This window comes from Eubalaena glacialis, chromosome 4 (assembly GCF_028564815.1).
Source record: "Eubalaena glacialis isolate mEubGla1 chromosome 4, mEubGla1.1.hap2.+ XY, whole genome shotgun sequence".
Taxonomy (NCBI): Eukaryota; Metazoa; Chordata; class Mammalia; order Artiodactyla; family Balaenidae; genus Eubalaena; species Eubalaena glacialis.
In genome coordinates, this window is record NC_083719.1 from 175406393 (window position 1) to 175423424 (window position 17032).

Genomic DNA, 17032 nt, shown 5'->3' on the forward strand with positions numbered 1-17032 from the left:
GCCCTGGTGGGCGATCGTGAGGCGCCGGAGGACGTTCCCCGCGGCCGGAGCTATGGAGATGCCGCTGCCGCCCGATGGTGAGGCCCAGCCCGGGCTCGGGGGCCGTTTCTCTCTCCCTGGAATCCCCTGTTGACCCGCCCCGCCTTCCGGGGTCCCCGGGCCTAGGAGGGGGCGGGGCTCGGCCTCCCGGGTTCGCCTGCGGCCTCTCCCGCGGGTCCCCGCATTCCCGGAGCGCTTCTGGCCCCTATCGGGACCCGTACAAGGGCGGCTTCTCCTGGGCCCACCCCTAGGGACCCCGGCCCCGCGGACGCGGGCTAGGAAGCCAGGGCCCCAGGATTTGGGCGGTCCTCGCTGACGCCCCGCGTGGCCTTTTCTCCGTCTTCCAGACCAGGAACTCCGAAATGTCATCGACAAGCTGGCCCAGTTCGTGGCTCGGAACGGGCCCGAGTTTGAAAAGATGACGATGGAGAAGCAGAAGGACAACCCGAAATTCTCGTTTCTGTTCGGAGGCGAGTTCTACAGTTACTACAAGTGCAAGTTGGCTCTAGAGCAGCAGCAGCGTGAGTCCTCTCCAGCTCTCAGGCCGCCCCCTCGAGCGAATCCTTTCTCTGGTTCCATTTCGGGCTCTGCCTCAAAACGCCTTCTTTTAGGTCGCATGCCATTTCTCTGTGAAAATGGGTTAGTTCGGCCTTCACGATTCCTTCGGCTGTTCCCAGAGCCCTGCGGCTGCAGGGTCCGAGTGTCATGGAGAACGAGGTTATCGATTCTCCTTCTGGGCTCCGGATCAGGGATTTCTGTTGTTTTGCAAACATGATGACTGAGATCAGCGAGTAGAGTGACTGCTTCAGTGTTTTCCAGGGAGGAAGTGATAGAAGCCGGAGTGGGTGGGACCCTCCTGGCAGGTACCGTGCAGCCCCCTTTGCGAGCTCTCTGTGGGTCCAGCAAGGTTTTTGTGCATTTCAGATGGTTGGAGTCCAGATCAAAACTAATTGTCCTGTGGGCTTTAGTTCTTTGCAGCTGTTTATGTTCACTGGTTTGGGCTTCAAGGTTCCGGCTTGAAATTAAGAGAATTTAAGATGAACTCAGTTATCCTAGGTGGTCTTTGAATAACAGATAAATAGTCCCTGAGTTCACATCTGTATTGTTCAGTAGCAAATCCCTAGCTTCTAGATAACGTTGTGTTTCAGATTGCCAAGTAGGTGGACATTGAAAGGTGAATGCTCCCTGGACTGCAAGCTCCCTGAGGCCAACCAGACCTTGTTTGGGTCAGTGTTGTGCCTAATAGGTAGCAGGTAGTAGGTGATCGATAGTTTGTAAGACATAGCAAAGGTACAGTGGCTTGAACAAGCACAGTGTGTTTTGAGAGCCGGGAGAGGAATCATAAGAGGCCTGGCATGGCTGGAGTGTAGATGTGTGTAGACGGGGGAGGGGGTTGATCTGGAGTGGGAAAGTTTCCAGGGGAGAGTTTGGGTTTTCTTCCTTAATCCAGGGGTTCTTCTGGTGCCTGTTTAAGGTTTGAGATGAGGGTGGGGAAGATCTGTTGCCTGAAATTGTAGGCAAAATGTACCCGTTTATGTGTTTCTGGAGCAACCGTTCCTTAGCCCCAGCATGTCAACTTTAAAACCTCTGCTGTAGGCAGTGGGAAGCCACAAGGGAGAGGTGGGTTGGGTTTGTGTGGCCTGTGTGGAGGACAGGCTGGAGGGAGCGTGAGTGGAGGCTGGGACCAGTGAGGCTGGCAGTTGGTGGTAAAGTCTGAATTGAGTCGGCGAGTTGAGTAAAGGGAGTGGGCTTGGGGACAGGTGGGCTTCAGGGGTAGAATCTGTGAACTGAAGCGCCAGTTGGATATTGATGCGGGTGGCATAACTGGGCAGGGGAGGATGGTGTTTGGGTTCGAGTGACCATGAGGTGAGAGCTGTTTCCTCTGTGAGGGGAGCCCACTCCCACCCTGAAAGTCAGAAATCGGGGGCTGCTTGGGACTTGGTGCCATAATGGGGGGAAGTTGGGGTGTTTCTAGCAGGGGAAGATGGGGGCTCAGGAAATGCTTTCTGCAGGTAAGAATATCTCCGTTGCCATTAAAGTCCGTATCAGAGTTAGACACACGGAAACTGAGGAGCCAAGAGTGTTCGGATGGAGGAACGAGCCTTAGGAGGGGCTGGGGAGGCGAGGGGACAAAAGCTCAGGGTGCCTGAAGCCCAGAGAAAGAGGGATTCTTGGAGTGGCCAGAAGTGAGGGTGCACAGCAGGGAGGGCTGGCTTACCAAGGACTTAGGAATTCTGGAAGCTTTGGGGAAGCTCTAGAAGGGTTTCAGGACTGTGTTCTGGAGCAGGGCTAGCCACTCTGTAGCCAGCCCTTCACCCTGGTGGTTTGAGAAGACTGAGTCCTGGGACCGCTTGAGGTTGGCGCCTCACAGACTCTGGTGAAGGACTGGTTTTTGTTTTTTTCTGATCTGTTGCAAAAAGTAGAGTTTGGCAAAGTACAATAAAAATGTGAACAATGATGGGAGTTCCCTGGCGGTCCAGTGGTTAGGACTTGGCACTTTCACCGCCGGGGCCCAGGTTCGATCCCTGCTCGGGGAACTAAGATCCAGAAAGTCACGTGGCACGGCGAAGAAAAGAAAAAAATGGGGGAAAAAAGGTGAACCATGAAATATCAAATTGCTGTAAAAGTGCCAAAACACTCCCTCGCCATTTCTGTGCTTGTCTAGTCTTGGCGTCACGTGGGGCTGGTCCTTGCAGCACGCTTTGAGCAGCGGCACTACAGCCGCAGAGTAGGGAAGGGGAGGAGGGGCAGGCCTGGATGCAGGGAAACCAGTTCCCAGGTTGATGCAGGTGACAGCAGAGTCATGGCGGTGATGGCAGGACACAGATAGATTGGCATGTGATCTAGGAGGGTGACTTGACTGTGTGGGGCAGCTTGTTAGTGTGAAGTGCAAGGGAGGGAAAGGTGCATGAACCTTCTCATTTCTGGCTCAGGTATGTGGGCGTAGCTGTGCCAGCCACGGATCAGAAGGGGAGCTTTGGAGGGGGTGGAACGCAGGGTGAGAGGGAACCCATGCCTGTTTGAGGTGCCTGTGGAAAGCAGTGGCTATTTGGTCTGTAATTAGACCCAAAGCTTGAGGAATCCAGGATGGCGATGATAGATTTAGGGGTCGTAGAGTGCACTTTGTAACTGCAGCCACAGGAAGATGTCATGTTCCCCTGGGGGCTTGCTCAGAGGAGGGGGCTTAATTCTCACACTGGGCATCTCAGTATGTGAGGGTCGGATAGAGGAAGAAGGGGCCGAGGGGATGGCCACACCGGCCACGTGAGACAAGGAGCTGAGATGGGGCCATCAGGCTGAGTGGGGATGACCGCAGTGGCTTTGGGGGTGGGGTGGGTGGGCGGAGCCAGACCTCCGTGGGTTGAGATGAAGGGGAGATGAAGAATTGAAGATGAATCTTGGCTGTAAAATTGTTGAGAGCGGGGCATGGATGAAGAGGGAGCTTTTAAAGATCGAAGACTCGGGTGTGTTTAGATGTTGCTGGGGCAGTCAGTAAAGAGAGAAAATGAAGGAAGGAGAGCGAGAGGACACATTTCCTAAAGCAGCGTCCCTGGGAGGGTGGGATCCAGAACGCAAGTCAGGGGGTGGGGGTGGTCCCATAAGGTGCCTTTGGTGAAGGCCTGCCTCAGACCTAAGCAGTGGTGGGCCCTGGACGACACCCTGCACCCCACCGCCCTTTCTATGGCTTTGTCCAAAGGCTGGGCCCCCTTAGAGTGGGACTCAGAAGGGCTCCAGCAGAGTGTGGTCACGCTCAGACCACCCGAGGCCCAAATGCAGAGGGGGAGGCCATCTTGTCCAGGGACCCTTCCCCAAGTCCTCCCCTCCCGTCTCATCTGGCGAGGTTTGGGGCCTGCACCTGCCCAACGCAGTTTCCTGCTAGCAGGATAGGGCATCCCATGTCGCCTCAATATGGATTGACCCTTGAATACAGAGGAATAGAGTCAGTGGAAGGAAGGCAAAGGGTGGGGTGTAGGGAGGCCACAGCATGTGTCGGGTGCTGCCATGCTCCTGCCGTAGGGCTGCAGGTGCGTGGGTTTGCTGGTCGCCATCCAGAGGTCCGGTGGCTTTGCTGTCTTGAAAGGCAAGAGTAGACTGGGAGACAGCAGGCGTTAGAAATAGCTGCCGAGGTTGCTGCGGGTTGAGAGACTCCCTCGGGGAGGGGCTGTTTCTTCAGGCCCAGGCGAGGTGTGAAGGTGGACGGGGTGGGCTGAGGCTTCCTCTGGGCCGAAGGACAGTGGGCAAGGCTGGACGGTGTTGGCTAGTGAGTGGTGAGATGACGGTCCCAAAGGTCTCCGAGGAGAGGACGAGCAGGAAGGCAGAAAGGGTCCGGGGCTAGGCCCCATGATACAGGGCACGCATGGCTGCGGCACGTCACAGGGGTCCTCTTCTGGGTGGTGAGTATAGGGAGAGGAGCCCCCGGGACTCAGAGCTGCCCAGGAGGCGGCCAAGGGGATACCTGGACCCCAGCCACATCCTCACAGGGGCCACCTCTCCTCCTCTCCTGCCAGTCATCTGCAAGCAGCAGGCCCCAGAGCTGGAAGCAGCCACGGCCCTGCCACCGCTGCCACAGCCCCCGCTGGCCCCCGCTGCGCCCATCCCGCCAGCCCAGGGCACCCCATCCATGGACGAGCTCATCCAGCAGAGCCAGTGGAACCTGCAGCAGCAGGAGCAGCACCTGCTGGCCCTCAGACAGGTACGGGCCGGCTCCTCCCCCGCCCCCGCCCCTCTTGTCCTGGGTGGGTACCCAAGCTCTCCCTCTGTGCCTCAGTTGTTGTATCTGTACATTGACGCTAATGTTAGATGTCAGCGCTGAGGACGGGGATGTCCCGTTGCCCGGGGCTCGGTGCCTGACGGTCATTATTCCTCCATGCTGCCACCACCCATGTTGTGTGTAGCTTGACCCCGATGCTGGACACGGAGGTTGCTTCTCATCCCAGTGAGGTCACTGCACGAGCTTTGATACACACACACCCGTTGTGCTGGAGTGGGTGCCGACAAGTGAGACTGCACATTGGAAATTGTGTGACAGAGAATGCCCGGTGGCCTCTGGCGCCACCGGCACCAGCTCCTGCTGGTTAGGTCACCCCAAGCTGTTGTGGGGAAGGGCCCTTTTGTCCCAATCCATCACAGTCTGGTACTTTGGCCAAATACAATAGGATAAACTGCCAGAAACACAAGATGGATGAAAAGATATCTGAAACACCAGCCCCAGTTTTAGTATTGGAGTCAAGACGTAAGTTACGGTTGTATTATTGAAAACAAAACACTCCAGAATGCTTACCCTCAGTTTCCATACGGAGCTCGTCACAGACTGGGCAGTCTGGCTTCAGCCAGCCCTGGGCTGACTGCCTGTCCCCCCAGCAGCACCGGGTCTCAGCCATATCTGTTCACCAGCCTAACGGGCAGAAGTCTGGCGTCATGTTTTCATTGCGGACTCCCTGGTTGCTCGTGAGGTTGCTCTGCTTGTATGTGACTGGTGACTGTTTATATTTGTCCTCTCCATACCGTGTTCACACCCGCCACTCGTTTTTCTTTCTTTTTTTGGTGAATTGATGTGCAGAGGTTCCTTGTTCCTCTGGGTCTTAATCTTTCTGTCTGTCATCTCCAGGGAGACATTGTCTCCCCCTGTATCTTGTCTGGCTTTATCCTCTGCCTGCTCTGCCTGTTACGGCCGTGACTTACAGATGCATGTCTCAGGCTTCGGGCGTGAGTGTTGCGGGCAGGGCACTGATGGGCCAGCCTGGCTGGGCCTGGGCCAGGGTCCCTCCTCACGCAGTCTCGGTCCCACTTGGCCTTCTAGGAGCAGGTGACAGCAGCCGTGGCCCACGCGGTGGAACAGCAGATGCAGAAGCTCCTGGAGGAGACCCAGCTGGACATGAACGAGTTTGACAACCTGTTGCAGCCCATCATCGACACCTGCACCAAAGATGCCATCTCGGTGAGGGCGGGGTCGGGGTGGGGGCCTGCTCCCAGAACCTGGTGCTCCTGACTAGGTGGGAGCTCCTGCAGCCAGTCTGGGCCAGGGCTGCTCCAGGGGCACCCCGTCTCCGCATCCCCTTCCCGCATGAGCACTTCCGTGGGCTCCCCCACCAAGAAAAGTGGAAGGCAGGCAGAGGCCATCCAACATTCCCGGGCGTCTGTACACACTTTGGCCTGGGGGAGCCCAGCCCCACTCACCCACCACCCTGGCTGTTTCAGGCTGGGAAGAACTGGATGTTCAGCAACGCCAAGTCCCCACCGCACTGCGAGCTGATGGCGGGCCACCTCCGGAACCGCATCACGGCCGACGGGGCGCACTTCGAGCTGCGGCTGCACCTCATCTACTTGATCAATGATGTGCTGCACCACTGGTGAGGGCCCTGCCAGCTCCGCCTTCCCTCCTGCTCCTTCTCCCTCTCCCGGCCAATGCTCTACACTCAGGAGCCTGGCCTGTCCCGGGACTGGGAACCACTCTTCCGAAGACCCTGGGGGAGGGTCTGTCTGAGCCACAAGCCCTCCATCGGGAGGACAGCCACCCGCACCCCCCACCACCTCAGCCCCTACCCCAGACCCCTCGCCCCACCTGGGGCCGCTGTCCCCTCACTCCCTGCTCTCAGGGCAGTTTCTGGGTGTTTTTCAGTGTCTCTGTCAGCTGCCAGCTCCCTTTCACTGATCTACACACACCCCAGTCACCTGACTCTGCTCTGCTTCAGGAATCTTCCCATAGGGTCCCCCTGGCTAACCCTCTACACGCCCCCCTCAAGCCCTCCTAAGGCCAGGCCGGTGTTTACTTCCACACGGCCTCTTTGGTGCCTTTTGACAAAGGTTAAGTCGAGAAACCGGACGCCTGGGCCAGAGACAGGGGGAAGCTCACAGTGCTAGTAAGGCTAGCCTGTAGCTGTGAAGACTGGCTGCCACATTTGTCTTTGAACTTGGCTGGCTGGGGGACAGCTCCTGTGAGGGCAGCAGACTCAGACCCAGGTCTTGCCCCTTCTGCCCGCATGCAGCCGGGCCCTGCCCCTCTCCGCTTCGTGTGCCATGTGGGCGGTTCCGGTGTCACTCCGCGCTCCCTACATCACCTTCCCCTATTTCTCTGCCATGGGGAAATAAGTAGCTGTTCGGAACCTTGCCTGCCTCCTGCTCCACCAGCCGCTCCGCTGACTCAGGGCAGACCTGCAGAGACAGCCCTGTTTCTGGCACTTCTCCAGCCACCTGCTTCCTGAGCCTCACTGTCTGGAAGCCCAGTGCGGCTCGCCCTGTCCTCCTGCCTGGGCTGCCCTCCCTCCCCCAACCTGGCTTCCTGGCCCCGGGCACTTGCTGCTCTCTCTGAGCTCCCTCTGGTGAGCTCGCCTCTGAGAGGGGTTCTAGCTGCCCACCTTCTTCCCCGGGCTCTGCCACCGCATTGCACAGCTGCGGGTCCTCCATGCTCATTTATGCGGCATGCCCCCCGAGAGGGCGCCTCACCCTGTCAGGCCTCAGGCTCCTAGGCATCTGGCAGCCCGCACACTCCCTCTGCCTTGTGGAAGGCGGGGTCCCAGCCCAGGTTTCCTCGTGCCTAGGGTGTGATAGTGCTGAGCGAGGCTGCCTGGACAAGGCCCTGTACCCACAGCAACCCCAGCTCAGCCTTTGTGGGCAGCTGGGGCTCTCACAGGCCTGCGTCTGTCCATCCTCATGCCACCCTGGGAGAGAAGGGTTATCTTACTGATAAGGGGAGCAGGATGAGAGGCCTTGCTCTGAAAGTCCCCAGGCTGTGTTCTTTCCCTCCTCCCACTGCCGTCCATCCATCTTGTGGGGAGCCCAGCCCTTGTCCCAGCCGGGTTGGGGGCCCGTGTCCCAAGAAGGCAGAGGGTGCTGTGGCTGGAGCCGCGATGGTAACGGGCGCGTGGCCGGGTCCCGCCCCAGGGCCCTGACGCGCGGAAGGTCTCTCCCTCACAGCCAGCGCAAGCAGGCCCGGGAGCTGCTGGCCGCCCTGCAGAAGGTCGTGGTGCCCATCTACTGTACCAGCTTCTTGGCCGTGGAGGAGGACAAGCAGCAGAAGATTGCCCGGGTACCAGGGGCAGCTGGCGGGTGGGGGGTAGATGGGCGGGGGCTGGGGGGTGGCTCTCGTTTTCCCCCTGACACGGCCTTTCCCTCCTCCCCAACGTCCAGCTCCTGCAGCTCTGGGAGAAGAACGGCTACTTTGACGACTCCATCATCCAGCAGTTACAGAGCCCAGCCCTGGGGCTCGGCCAGTACCAGGTGTGTGCTGCTTCCTGAAGTCAGGGGGCTGTGCACCACCAGTAGGGTGGTGACCTCAGAGTCCTGGTGGCATTTTCCAAACTGGACTCCCCGGAGTGCCCCTGGGATGGTGGTGAGTGGTGGGAGGCGGAGTCTGAGGAGCAGCTTCGGGGGCCCCCACCTCATCCACAGCAGCCAGGGAGCCCTCCCAGGTGAGCCCACCAGACTTTTCCTGGTGCGCTTGTGACCAGGTTACCTGGTTTAGGCTCTGCTCTCAGGGGTGCCTTTGGCCCATTTGCTCTGGTCCTCCAGGTGTGATGGGAGCATGAGGAAACCCTGGCATAGTCTAGGCTGCCACGGTCATCGTGTTGTGCACGGTGTCCCCTGTGTGCACATCTGCTTGTCTCTGAGGGGGCATCTGTCAGAGGTCGGGGTCACAGAGCAGGGAGAGGAGGGCCGGATCTCCTTGGTCACCTCTCCTGTGGTGCCGGCATTGCTACCCCATCTACAGCTGCTTGGGTAAAAGGCACAGTTCACACCCCCTTTTCCCAGGCCGGAAGATGTCGTCTTCCTGCACAGGTCTGGTTGAATGTGAGAAGCTATATGTTGACCGATTCCTCTGTGATGCTCCTGACTGCCACCCTCCCTACAGGGGAGAAGCTTTCATGCTCAGAAAGGCAAATGAAGAAAGTACATTTCAGACTTTTTCTAAGTTTTACTCCCTTTTTTTAATTGGTAAATAAAAATGGGCTCATACCACCATACCACAGTGATATTCACTGCTTTTCTCCTATTGAGTTGGCGGCAGCAGCTCATGGTTACTGAGTCACGCTAGTTCCTTTCACTGCGTTTTCCCCGCGTCCTCGGAGGTAGGTCCCGTTATTGTCCAGTTTTACAGGTGAGGAAATTGAGGCTCCGGGGAGGTTGTGACTTGCTCAAAGCCATACAGTGAGTAAGAAGTACAGCCTGTGAGCGTGTCCTAGGACGTTTGTCAGTGGTGGGATTTTAATGTCTGCGTGGCACTCCAGGGCACAGCTGTCCTTGCTTATTCCCATTGTTAGGGAATTCTAAACTGCCCGGCACCAAACGTCACCAAGTCCGGCTAGATTGAGATGCTCTGTGGTTGTCAAGCTCAAGTTGATTGTTTTACATGACAATCGCCTGCTTGCCCTGGGTCCCTGGGCCTTGCTGCCCGCAGCATCACCCCAACCTTCTGGGTGCTCCCCAGGCATTTGTCCCCATGCTGCTCCAGAGGGTCTCGGACCTTGAGTCTGATGTCCTGAGTGCCGGCTGCCCTGCTCTCCACCAGGCAACCCTCATCAATGAGTACTCCTCGGTGGTCCAGCCGGTGCAGCTGGCCTTCCAGCAGCAGATCCAGACCCTCAAGACACAGCACGAGGAGTTTGTCAACAGCCTGGCCCAGCAGCAGCAGCAGCAGCCGCCGCAGCCACAGATCCAGATGCCGCAAATGGAAGCTGAAGTCAAGGCCACGCCGCCGCCGCCTGCTCCGCCCCCCGCCCCCACGCCTGCCCCGGCCATCCCGCCAACCACCCAGCCTGGTACGTGGCTCCCTCAGCACCTGCCCCCAGGAGGCAGCCTCCGGAAAGCAGTCTCCTCCCCCAGGAAGGGATCTGGTTCTGTAGTCTCAGGCCCAATCCGAAGAGCAGATTCTAATCTATTTACAAGCACCAGGCAGGTAATTTCACAGGTAAGTGTAACCACGCCCTTACAACTGAGACAGTTCTCCTGTACAAACCATCCCAGGGAATGGAGAGGAAAGCTCTCCAAGTCATTTTTCGAGGCTAGGATAACTGACACCAGATAGACATGGACAGGGAAAGAAAGAAAAATGTAACCCAGTGTCACTTCTGAGCAAAGATGAAGAAATAGTAAATATTGGGTTGGCCAAAAGTTCGTTCGTTTTTTTCCATAAGATGGCTCTAATAGCACTAAGTTGTTTTTAATTTTGTTAGATTATATGTGACAGCTGTCATATCAGCGTGCATTTAAAAAACATCAAAATTGGTGAATTTTTGTGTAGCCAGTTTAATACTGAAGATAGAAAAAAAAAAAGGAACATTTTCAGCATATTATGGTTTATCATTTCAAGAAAGGTAAAAACGCAACCGAAATGCAAAAAAAGATTTGTGCAGTGTATGGAGAAGGTGCTGTGACTGATCGAACGTGTCAAAGGTGGTGTGCGAAATTTCATGCTGGAGATACCTCGCTCGATGGTGCTCCACCATCAGGTAGACCAGTTGAAGTTGATAAAGATCAGATTAAGACATAATTGAGAACAATCGACGTTATACCACGCGGGAGATAGGTGACATACTCAGAATATCCAAATCAAGCATTGAAAATCATTTGCACCAACTTGGTTATGTTAATCTCTTTGATGTTTGGGTTCCACATAAGTTAAGTGAAAAAACCTTCTTGACCGTATTTCCACATGCGATTCTCTACTTAAACATAATGAAAACACTCCGTTTTTAAAACAAATTGTGATGGGCGATGAAAAGTAGATATTGTACAATAATGTGGAATGGAAGAGATCATGGGGCAAGTGAAATGAACCACCACCAACCACACCAAAGGCCAGTCTTCATTCAAAGAAGGTGACGTGTATATGGTGGGATTGGAAGGGAGTCCTCTATTATGAGCTCCTTCCGGAAAACCAAACAATTAATTCCAACAAGTACTGCTCCCAGTTAGACCAAATGAAAGCAGCACTCGACGAAAAGCGTCCAGAGTTACTCAACAGAATAACGCAAGACTGCATGCTTCTTTGATGACCAGGCAAAAACTGTTATAGTTTGGCTGGGAAGTTCTGATTCATCCGCTGTATTCACCAGACGTTGCATCTTCGGATTTCCATTTATTTCGGTCTTTACAAAATTCTTTTAATGGAAAAATTTTCAATTCCCTGGAACACTGTAAAAGGCACCTGGAACAGTCCTTTGCTCAAAAAGATAAAAAGTTTTGGAGGGCTTCCCTGGTGGCGCAGTGGTTGGGAATCTGCCTGCCAATGCAGGGGACACGGGTTCGAGCCCTGGTCTGGGAAGATCCCACATGCCGCGGAGCAACTAGGCCCGTGAGCCACAACTACTGAGCCTGCGCGTCTGGAGCCTGTGCTCTGCAACAAGAGAGGCCGCGATGGTGAGAGGCCCGCGCACCGCGATGAAGAGTGGCCCCCGCTTGCTGCAACTAGAGAAAGCCCTCGCACAGAAACGAAGACCCAACACAGCCAAAAATAAATAAATAAATAATAATTGAAAACTTCCTTATTAAAAAAAAAAAAGTTTTGGGAAGATGGAATTATGAAGTTGCCTGAAAAATGGCAGGAGGTAATGGAACAAAAGGGTGACTACGTTGTTCAATAAAGTTCTTGGTGAAAATGAAAAACGTGTCTTTTATTTTTACTTAAAAACTGAAGGCATTTTTTGGCCAACCCAATGAAGTCTTAGCAGGTGAAGTCTAGCACAGTATTTAAGAGATATGTCATGACCAAATAGGATATGTCTCAGGAATATATAAGGATGGTTTAATACCAGAAAATCTAACAAAATAACAGATCAGATGGGAAGAAATCTTTCAACTAGATGCAAAAGGGGTACTTAATAAAGTGATGATAGGGGCTTCCCTAGTGGCGCAGTGGTTAAGAATCCACCTGCCAATGCAGGGCACACGGGTTCGAGCCCTGGTCTGGGAAGACCCCATGTGCCGCGTAGCAACTAAGCCTGTGCACCACAACTACTGAGCCTGCGCTCTAGAGCCTGCGAGCCACAACTACTGAAGCCCGTGCGCCTAGAGCCCGTGCTCCGCAACAAGAGAAGCCACCGCAATGAGAAGCCCGCGCACCGCAACGAAGAGTAGCCCCCACTCGCTGCAACTAGAGAAAGCCTGCACGCAGCAACGAAGACCCAACGCAGCCAAAAATTAAATAAAAAATTTTTTTTAAATTGATAAAAATTCTTGAGCAAACTAAAATCAATATGGCTTATCGATCAATAAGTAGGATACTTATTGTAAAGCGTTCAAAGGAGAGAGGTGCGTATCCTGGCCAAGGTCAGGCCTCTCTGTGTTGCCTTCCCGGAGGCAATGGCAGTTTTCAGTGGGGTCAAGAAGCAAGGGTTTATTAGGCAGTAAGCCCAGCCTGGGTTGGCCCTGGGTGCTTGCTGAAGATCATTTCGGTTGGGGCCTCCTGCTGCCACCTTCTCTGAGTGCTTTTTTGCCTGGTTCTAGATGACAACAAGCCTCCCATCCAGATACCCGGCTCTTCCGAGTACGACGCCTCAGGAGGGGTCCAGGACCCTGCCGCCACCGGCCCCCGGGGCCCTGGGCCCCATGACCAGATCCCACCTAACAAGCCCCCGTGGTTTGACCAGCCTCACCCCGTTGCTCCTTGGGGCCAACAGCAGGTATCTCTTAGAACTTGTCGCAGGGGCAGGGGGGGCACACTTGGGTTCAGCTGGATGGCAGGCAGGTGGGTGATGGCCGCTGTGCGGGTTGATGGGCTTTTAGTGGCTCCCTGGGCAACGAGGTTCTGCAGCAGGGCCTGGGGTTTGGGGGGGCTGGCAAGAAGGTGATAGTCTTCCCGAAGTATGGGGACTGAGCTGGGGAAGAAAGTTGGGCCTTTACATCCTTCCCGGGAGCTTTGGTTACCTGGGCTTCTCCGTAACACAGGTCCCCATTTTCCTGTGAGTGCTGAGAAGTTTCACACCATGAAGTACAGCAGGGCGATTTGTTTCCTTCCCTTTTTAACTCATTTGACCAGCAGTGTCAACATCTCATCACCCTAGAAAGAACATGGTGCTTTCGTAAAGAAAGGAAAGGTCAGAAATACCAGGCTAGCAGCATTTTCTGGGTCTGGGATGCGGGTCCATTCTTCCCTCCCTCCAGGTTCCTTGGAGTCAGAAACTTCTAGGCCAGGGCAGGGGTCATTCTCATCCAGCATAACATGACTGGAAAACACCCCGCAGCTTGCTCTCTGGCCACTGGACCTGGTTAGAGCAATCAGGTCAAGCTCTGGGTGTCCACTTGCCTCTCGACCAGGCATGGTGGGCGTGGCCCTCCCTGGTTGACCCTGTGTGGAGGGGGCGTAAGGGAGACAGTTCTGGGCTGACAAGTGCAGGGTCATGGCTGTGAGTCCCCCCAGCCCACCCTCAGCTTCTGGACAAGAGATTTAACATCACAAAAGATGGGGCATCCCCACAAAGCCAGCTCCCGCCTTTGGGTGCCTGCTGTGAGCCCTGCAGTGTTGGGTGCCCTCTGATGCGGGGGCACTTCTCCCCATTTTGTTGGTGTGGAAACAGATGCCCCTGGTGTCTCCCGGCTCAGTCTTTCTGGGGACCGGCAGGTTAGGCTCACAACAGTGGGGCTCCCTCACTGAAGGCCAGCAGTGCACCCACAGTCCACAATAGGAAACCACAGCCTGGCCTGCCCACGTGGTGTCTTACATATTGAAATAGTTGCCATATTGAAAATCTGGCTTCTTGGCTTCTGTTGAAAACCTGAGGGTGTGGCGGCCGGGGCCGGCCTCCTTGTGCTTGTGGTCAGTGGAGCCCCCCGGCCCTGACCCTAGAGGTGGCCCTCTGGGCAGCCTCACCCAGGCGCAGGCCACCCTGGCCCTGAGTTTGGGGTGCAGTCCTGGCTCTTTAAGTCTTCAAAGCAGCAGCTGGGCAAGCTCCAGAGCTTATGGTCTTCAGCCTACGGAAAGCCATTTCCTGGTAACAGAGCAGACTCTTGAGATAAGGATGTGAGAGGGCAGGTGACCCCAGGAGGCAGCGTAGGGGAGAGAAGTGACAGGGAAGGGAGAACAGGCAGGGACGGGGTGTCGTCAGGGCGGGCTCTGCTGTGGGCCCTGCGGCTCGGCCTCTGTGCCCTGGGAGTGGTGGGGCCGCACCCCTGCACTGTCCCACTGAGGGGCTCGTGGGCTGGTGTTCGTCCCCCAGCTTCTGTCAGGCATGGGGTTGGGGGGTGCTCCCCAGCCCAGATGCAGGTGCAGCATTTGAGAGTCTGGGCCTGGGGGACGGGCGGGCACCACAGCACCCTCTGCACACGTCAGAGTGAAGGTGGCAGCAGGGCGGGCTCTGCTGGTAGGCCTGCAGCTCCAGGGGGTGCTGGGCTCGGGGCTGGGCCGCCTCCACCGCCGGAGACTGAGGTCAGCAGGTGCCTGCTGGGTGCCTCGCGTGCCCAGTGCAGGCCGGGTCTCACATCCGCTCTTTGCCTTGCAGCCTCCCGAGCAGCCCCCCTACCCACACCACCAGGGCGGGCCGCCCCACTGCCCGCCCTGGAACAACAGCCACGAGGGAATGTGGGGCGAGCAGCGTGGGGACCCCGGCTGGAATGGCCAGCGCGACGCCCCCTGGAACAGTCAGCCCGACCCCAACTGGAACAACCAGTTCGAGGGCCCCTGGAACAGCCAGCACGAGCAGCCGCCCTGGGGCGGGGGCCAGCGCGAGCCGCCCTTCCGCATGCAGCGGCCGCCACACTTCCGCGGGCCCTTCCCGCCCCACCAGCAGCACCCGCAGTTCAGCCAGCCGCCACACCCACACAACTTCAACCGCTTCCCGCCCCGCTTCATGCAGGACGACTTCCCCCCTCGGCACCCCTTCGAGCGGCCGCCCTACCCTCACCGCTTTGACTACCCTCAGGGGGACTTCCAAGCCGGTGAGTGCGAGGTCGCCCTCGGGGGCACCGTCCTCGGGCCAGGGATCACGTCCCTCTCCTGCCCTGCGATCCCTGAGAAGGTCAGGTCACTCGCCGGCAGGGCCTGGAAGAGGCGCCTGATGGATCGGCCTTCTGAGCGGGCTGGTGGCACTGCTGGCGGTCCTGCCATGTGGCCTGGTGTGCCCTGAGCCAGGGTGACAGGCGGAGGGTCATAGGGTGACAGAGGAGCCCAGCTCGGTCCCTCAGGAAGGTGGGGAGAGGAGGGCAGACCGGCGACCCTAGTGTGGGCACCCGCCAGGCACCAGGCCAGCTGTTGAGGTGTGAGGCCCTGTATCTCGCAAAAGAGGAAGGACGATGGGGTTCCGAAAGGAAAAGGAACTCCCTAGTCCCCACGGCGGGCAGACAGGCAGTGAGCGAGCCACTGAGTCCAGGCCCGGCAGCGCTTGTGCCATTCCCTGCTCCTTGTCTTGCTGTTTTCGTCAGGTGTTCCGTTTTCTTTTTGAAGAATCTTTAGTTTTCTCGATCTTGTGTTTTGTAAAAAATTTCATTTCAACTCTCCTACTCTTCAATCTTTATCCTCAAATCCATTCTTGACTGTAAATTGAGCTTGGAGACCAGTAGCAGGTTTCTTACTTGTTGTGAGTGTCTTGGGGCTGCTGTAACAAAGTACCATGGACTGGGTGCCTCCAACAACAGGGAATTCTTCTCTGGCACTTAGTTCTGGAGGCTGGAGGTCCGAGATCAAGGTGTTAGCAGGGTTGGTTTCTACTGAGGCCTCTCCCCGTGGCTTGTAGATGGCTGTCCTCTCCCTGTGTCTTCCCATGGTCTTCTCTGTGTGTGTCTGTGTCTTAATCTCCTTTTCTTAGAAAGACATCAGTCAGTATTGGATCAGGGCCCATTCATAGGACCTCATCTAAAGTAGTCATTACAGGCTCCATTCCCAAATGCAGTCACATTCTCAGGTACTGGGGGTGAATTTGCAGGGGACACGGTTTGGCTCATACATGGCTGTTTGAAGGTTATGTGATTTCCCTTGTGGTTCTTTCTTTCACCCATGAGGTCTGTCAGGTGCTGCTGTGGGTGCAGGACAGGCCACTCTGAGCCCCGGCTCCTGCCCCGTTGCTTTGTGGCCCCGAGCAGTGAATGAAGCAGCTGGAGGGTTGGTGCTGGGCAGGGCTGCCCAGGAAGTGGATGTGGGCATCCTTGCCCCACTCTGAGCCCCTTTCCACTGCGCTTATTACCCTGGAGAGCTCGACCGGGCTGTTGGCGTTGCCCAGCTCTCGACTTTGCGGCAGGCCTGAGTCAAGTTTCTGTTTTGCAGAGATGGGACCCCCTCACCACCATCCCGGCCACCGCATGCCTCACCCTGGGATCAACGAGCACCCGCCTTGGGGTGGGCCCCAGCACCCTGACTTCGGCCCTCCTCCCCACGGCTTCAACGGGCAGCCCCCTCATATGCGGCGACAGGGCCCTCCCCACATCAACCACGACGACCCCAGCCTGGTCCCCAATGTGCCCTACTTCGATCTCCCTGCCGGGCTGATGGCCCCCCTCGTGAAGGTAATGTTGCCGAGCTGAGTGCCAAGCTTAGCCTTGAATGCTTGGTCTCCACGTGGAAAGTTCACAGGTGGAACCCATTTCCCGATTGGCTACAAAACACTGCTTCCCAGGGCCCCTGCCCCTCTCATTTCCCGCACCCCAGTGAGCCTGACCAGTAGTCAGAGAGGATGTGCCTGAGCCAGCAACACCGCTTCACGTGCTCACGTGTGGCTGCAAGCAAGGCCCGTGTCCCCCTCTGCTCCCTCCGAGCCTCCCTCCTGGGGCTGCAAGTTTGGTAGCTGCTCAGAGTGGGCTGGGCTGGGCTGGGCTGGGCCTGAGGTGCAGGTCCTCTTGGTCCTGGCCTTTGGAAGCCACCTTGCCCAGGGGCTGACGACAGGGATTTCTCAGAAAAGGGGTGGTCTCCAGTTGAGAAAGGTGAGCAAGGCAGGAGAGGGGGTCAGAAGGGAGCCAGGGCTGGGGCTCAGGGTGCTCTGAGGGTCATGCTGGCTGTACTGGTCACTGCCACTCCCCATCCCCTCTGAGACACTAGCATACTGGAAGTTGAGACAGGTCACGCTGGGGCAGC

The 17032-nt window shown here is 56.7% G+C and overlaps 1 protein-coding gene across 2 annotated transcripts in view; it reads left to right on the plus strand.

The window, feature by feature from the left end:
* The window catches only part of CHERP (calcium homeostasis endoplasmic reticulum protein), a 21518-nt gene continuing 4486 nt past the window's right edge, over positions 1-17032 (plus strand). Inside the window, exons 1-11 of one of the 2 annotated variants that reach the window (XM_061190289.1) lie at positions 1-77; positions 387-560; positions 4548-4732; positions 5840-5977; positions 6238-6389; positions 7921-8065; positions 8167-8256; positions 9545-9794; positions 12481-12656; positions 14472-14907; positions 16229-16467. In XM_061190289.1, the coding sequence (XP_061046272.1) occupies positions 53-77; positions 387-560; positions 4548-4732; positions 5840-5977; positions 6238-6389; positions 7921-8065; positions 8167-8256; positions 9545-9794; positions 12481-12656; positions 14472-14907; positions 16229-16467 (2010 nt within the window). In that variant the 5' untranslated portion in view covers positions 1-52. The remainder of the gene's footprint in view (positions 78-386; positions 561-4547; positions 4733-5839; positions 5978-6237; positions 6390-7920; positions 8066-8166; positions 8257-9544; positions 9795-12480; positions 12657-14471; positions 14908-16228; positions 16468-17032) is intronic. The other variant, XM_061190290.1, reaches the window with a different exon arrangement.